Here is a 6,078-nt window from a genome sequence, read left to right on the forward strand (position 1 = left end):
GGGAAATATTATAGTCTTTAAGAACATTATTATTATCTTTGTGTATTACTGACGCGACTAATAGTCATGTGATACTGATGCAGTTGGAATCAGGGTATTAGCTGTATAAATAGTGAATCAACTACAGTATACTTATTGTGTTTTAATATGTTGTTGTTATATCCCGATGGCGTTGTTGTGATGGCTAATGTAATATACCATTTGACTATGTCTTTCCACCGTGTGTAAGCGGTTTATCATACATAATTACGTCTTTGCCTGAAATTAAGCTGACAGTCGTGTACAAGGACGGCTCCACTGACACAGGCAGGAATAGTCTTTAGAAATCACACACCACTTTTCAAAACCCCATTTCTGACCAACCAACAAGATACAAATAATGACGGGATATAGGAGGGAGTAGGCGACCACCACATCTAACACCACACCTGACTTTTGACATGGGTGGGGTTTAGATCTGAATTTGTTTTAAAAATGCCACGCTTCATAGTGTCGTTATCAGATTGGGACGGTGTGGCGCATGGTTTTGTCAACAGATGATTTTACGTTCCAAATATTGATGGAGGCAGTACGAACAAATATATAACATTGTAACTGAATACCTGACTAACTGACTGTTTATCCATGCATGAAGTTACCTGTCTGTTTGTTTTTAATTATATCGTATCTTTTGTGTAGTTCTCTCTCTCTCTCTCTCTCTCTCTCTCTCTCTCTCTCTTTATGTATATATCTTTTGTCTATATCTATCATCGCTTATTTATGTCTGTTTTTGTATCTATCTGTTTATGTATCTATCCATCCATCCATCCATTTCCCTCTCACCTGTATAGCGGCTGGGAAGAGCAGAAACAGGAAGATGAGAGCGAGGAGGATGTTAATGACGCCCAGGTGGAGGAGAAGCAGGTGTGTTGTGGTGCGCGTCTGTGGGGGAAGCAGAGAACGTGGCCTTAATGAGGGCAGTTGATGCAGTTAGCAGGAGAATGGTGAATTGGTGGTGGTAATAATAATTGTAATATAACTAGTGATTGCCCGCAGAATTTGCGGGACTAATTAATAGCTTTTCCAGCACAATGTGTTTGTAAATACCACACTGTTATTGAGCCCACAGTGACCACGTTTGACCATGAAGTCAAAAAAGAAATCGCATATTTCGCGTGTCGCGATTTCCAAAAATTTTGCATCGTCGCGTCGCGCGCGATTGCCATAATTTTTATTTGGTATTTTTTGACACTCCCTGGACGTACTCCAGGGAGTCGATGTCTGTTACCGTTATCGTGAAAGAAACAAACAAACGTACAGAGTCACGCACATACACAGCTTAACTTTATTACTTAGATGATACTAACGGTGTGCTGACATGTAAGAATGGATGCAGCAATGGCAATCTGATACATAATGACGACTGTTGTAATGGTAATGTTATATATATTATGTTGGTAATAATTATGGAGATAGTAATTGTAACCTTATATATAATCTTGATAATGGTACGAATAGTGATGATAATGCCAATGGTACTGGTAATTGTATACATAATAATGATAATGGTAATAGTAATATTGTATACGGTGATGTTAATGATAATGTGATAGTAATGATAATCTTATACTCGTATGTCCTTTACCGAAGTGCCGGTCACGTGACGTTAGCGGCCATGGAGCGCCATCTTCCTCTATCCTCAGCTATCCTGACTAACTCCACATTGCTGATTCTTTCATGTAAATCGCTTCTTATACAATCCATATACATTAATCGTTGTCTTCCTCTTGCTCTTCTTCCCTCTATTGTTCCAAGTAAACAGTCATTTTCAAGTTCTTTTGTAACATGTCCCAAAAATTCCGTCTGTCTTTTCCTAATAGTTTTCATCATTTCTCTTTCCACTCCTGCCCATCTCAGAACTTCTTCATTTGTTACTTTTTCTATCCATGATATTCGCATCATTCTTCTCAAAAACCATACCTCACCTGCTTGTAATCTCTCTCTCATTTTCTTCTTTACTGTTCACGTTTCGCACCCGTATAATAACGTTGACCAGACAAAACATTTCAACACTCTTATTCGTGTCCTCACATCCATAGTTATGTCAGTTAAAATTTTTCTCATTCCTCCGAAAGCTCCTTTAGCAATACCAATTCTTCTTACAATCTCCTTCTCACTTTCTCCGTCATCTGATATAACAACATCCAAGTATTCGAAATTTCTCACCTGCTCTATATAGCTTCCGTGGATATTAAGTTGGATATTTATCACTTCTCTCCGTTATGTTAGTACCATTGCCTTTGTTTTCCTGATGTTAATCTTCATCCCTTTCTGTTGACATGCTTCCACCAATCCATCCACCAGGTCTTGCAGTTTCTCTTCCGAATCCGCTAGCAGTACCGTGTCATCAGCATACCTCAGATTATTAATGTTCTTACCACCAACCTTGACCCCTTGCAATTCCTTCAATTCGTCCATTACAACTTGTCCGTATAAAGAAAACAAGTTTGGCGACAGAACACATCCCTGTCGTATTCCTCTTTTTATAGTCACCCACTCTGTCTTCTCCTCTCCGACTCAAACAGCAGTTTTTTTTTTAATTCCAGAAAGGTTTACGGTGATTCTTATATCCTTATTATCTACCCCAACCATTCGCAGCATTCTCACCATCGCTTCATGCCTCACGGTGTCAAAGGCCTTTTCAAAATCCACAAAACACAGGTATAAATTCTTCTGTACTTCCAGAGATCTTTCTGTCAACATTCGCACTCGTATGTCACGGCGGTAACAATAATGGTACTAATGTATACGAGTATAACCGTGGTAATGATGATCTTGAATATGTATGGTAACAGGAATGGGAGTTTCATATAAAATTATGGTATTAGTAACGGCAGTCTTACATATATTATTGGTAATGTCCATTCGTTGACGTAAGGGTATGATGAATAATATTATTGATTTCCTCATCAACAGAGGCCAGACATGGGATAAATGAAATCACGTGTCGGAAGCAAAAGTACAGTTTACATGTCCTGGTACGGAAGAGGTTACGGGATAGTCTTGGTATACTCTTTTTACTCTAACTTGGCCCAAAATTGCCATGCCTCCATCTTGAATGCCGAGTTGTAATAGTAGATTGACACTAAAATATGGTGCTAGTCATGAAGAAGTGCTGTGGAAAGGATGTAGAGCTGTATTTATTTATTTATTATTTATTTATTTATTTTGTCACTGAACTACGTGAAATAAGCTGCAAAAGGATGAAAATCTAGGCCAAATTAAGGTGAAGGAGTTTGATCCTTTCCTCACCAGAATTTTCTCCTAAGCGGTATAGAATCGCCAAGTGCTCCCTAACACCTCTTCCCAAGCGACTTATTTTGCTTATTACACCTCACTGTTCTTCTTCGAGGTGTTATATAAATCCTTCTAAAATCGCCGTACTCTGCCTAGATAACACGCAAAATTATATGAACTACCCGCATCCACAAAATAAATCGCTGAGGAGGAGGTGCTAGGGAACCTCCTTACCTGACGGGAATATGGGTTTTTGTCTCACTGTATTCACGGTGTGCCAGTCGCCCAGACCCGTCGGGTGAAAGCAGACTGGGTGTTGTAGAGATATTAAACTGAATAAAATCGTCTGGGTGATGCAAAAAGGAACAGTAAAAACACATCCTGATACTGAAGGGGTTTGGGGGGATAATAATTCTGACTATATACCTACCAGTCACATGTAAAATATTTAAAAGTAATTCTTGGCATCAAAAATAAAAAAAGATGAAATGAAAAAAGCGTCCTGGTGCTGAAGGGGTTTAGGGATATTGCTTCTAACTCCATTTCTCCCAAACAAATTTCCTGAAGTATATAAAATTATTCGTTAGCATCAAAAATAAATAAATAAATAAATAAATAAAAAAGAGGTCATGGTACAGAGAAATTATATCAACCAGACGACGCCCCTAAAATATATAAAATTATTTGTTGGCATAAAAACTAAAAAGTATATAAGAGGTCATGGTATTGATGGATTTAAGGAGTCCCATATATCAAAAAAAAAAAGAAAAAAAGAGGTCTGGAAATTTGCGTGTTTACATTTGTCACCACACGCCGGAAGCTTCCCCGCCTCACCTGTCCACACCTGCCTCGCCTGTTTGTGCCCTGGCTAGACATAAATTTTCCCCCCTATCAGGCCCCTCATTGCTTCCCACCTGTTGCTTGTCTTATGGTTTGCTCTGTGTTCACCCTATCATCGTCATCATCATCATCGTCGTCGTCGTCATCATCATCATCTTTATCATCATCCTTTATTACCACACCACCACCATCGTCATCATTATCATCACCATCATCAACTATTTTTACCACACCACCATCACTTAGTCCATATTTCATCTGCCCATCATCATCATCATCATCATCAACAGCACTACCACCACCACCACCATCACTCAGTCCATATTTCATCATCATCATCATCATCATCATCATCATCATCATCACCCAGTCCTTATTTCATCAGCCTAGCTTCTTCCCATACTCTTTACAATTATAATCTACTTCATACATTCACAGCTTCCCTCCTTGCGTCGTTTTGATCATGCTACGAAATATTTTAGTACCTCTTGCTTGTTGCTCACCACTTTCATTTTACACATCACGTTAATTATCTCATGTATATTATAAATGCCTCACTGATGGAGATGGAGATGGAGAGAGAGAGAGAGAGAGAGAGAGAGAGATTTTATTCTTGCTACCTCCAGACGATTTTACTCAGGACCTTCTTGAACTGGAGGGGTTGGATTTAGCTTTCAGAGTTACCCCTTCATTGCGAGAGGTCTCCAAGAAGGTAAAGAAAATTGTAAGAAAATACCAAGAGTGAGTCAAGAAAATGAGTCGCCTGAATGAAAGGGTTAAGTAGCATGAGAGACAACCCTTTCAGGACGATGGTGGGTTTATTTTTATATTTTTATTGTATTTTTTTATATGGGTGTTAAAATTATTATATATAAATTATAGGTGGCAGGTTTGTTACGTATTTTCTCGAGGTGATGTTTCTCTCTCTCTCTCTCTCTCTCTCTCTCTCTCTCTCTCTCTCTCTCTCTCTCTCTCTCTCTCTCGATAATTTGTGAGCATTAGGGCGTGCCGTTCCAGGTGAGAGCTAATTAGATGAATGACAGGTGAGAGAGAGAGAGAGAGAGAGAGAGACAGACAGACAGACAGACAGACAGACAGAGACAGACAGACAGACAGACAGAACTATCAATACCCCACAAAATCAAACAAGAAAAATCAACTCTGACCATGAAGAAACCCCTAGAAAATATTAACACTCTCGGGCACACACGATTTTTTACTGTAATATAAAGACTAGAAAAAGGTCCGAATGAGATGGCTATGGGTGACTACGATATCTTTTTTCTTAGACTCCTATGACTCTCTCTCTCTCTCTCTCTCTCTCCAGACGATTTTATTCAGCTTAGGAGAGAGACCCATCGTAGTGAGTGCCGGATGTTGTTGTTGTTATTGTTGTTGTTCTTTTTGTCCCGGAAGTCCACCATCCTCTTCCTTTCGGGGGGTAGGGAGGAAGCTGGGGGGGAAGTTTGCATAGGTACCCGGGCAGTGGATTCGCCTGGGTATATTAATGCCACCACCTGAAGGCGTACCTCTCGATATAAACGGATCTTGAATGTGTCTCTCTGTTATCTTGTTTTTTGTTTTTTCTTGGAGGGAACAAATTTTGCCTGGCCTTTGGTTCCTTCTTTATGGAAAAAAAAAAAACTACTGCATTATAAACAAAGCATCATTCACCCTCATTCATTCATTATTCATTTAATTATTCATGGACCTGTTGTTAAAATCTCTCCGCTATACTCTATTCACCTTAACTTGGCCCAGATTTTCGTCCTCTTGCAGCTTATTTCATGTAGCTGAGTGGCAGACTGGGGCGGTGCTACAGCTCTGCCTTCTTTCCACAGCACTTCTTCGTGACTAGTGTAATTTTTCTAGTGTTAATCTATTGCCACAGCTTTGCATGCAGGATGGGGGATGGCAATTTTAGGTCGGGTTACAGTAAGGCAGAGTAATCCAGCCTATCAC

The 6,078-nt window shown here is 39.5% G+C and overlaps 1 protein-coding gene across 1 annotated transcript in view; it reads right to left on the reverse strand.

The window, feature by feature from the left end:
* Positions 1-6,078, reverse strand: part of LOC145402270 (uncharacterized) — a 101,655-nt gene that overhangs the window by 48,330 nt on the left and 47,247 nt on the right. The window contains exon 2 of the mRNA XM_080274397.1: positions 823-921. Coding sequence (XP_080130523.1) covers positions 823-921 — 99 coding nt within the window. The remainder of the gene's footprint in view (positions 1-822; positions 922-6,078) is intronic.

The sequence above is a fragment of the Coenobita brevimanus genome, chromosome 57 (genome assembly GCF_032717465.1).
Source record: "Coenobita brevimanus isolate Jiangsu-jjx chromosome 57, ASM3271746v2, whole genome shotgun sequence".
In the NCBI taxonomy this organism is placed as follows: domain Eukaryota; kingdom Metazoa; phylum Arthropoda; class Malacostraca; order Decapoda; family Coenobitidae; genus Coenobita; species Coenobita brevimanus.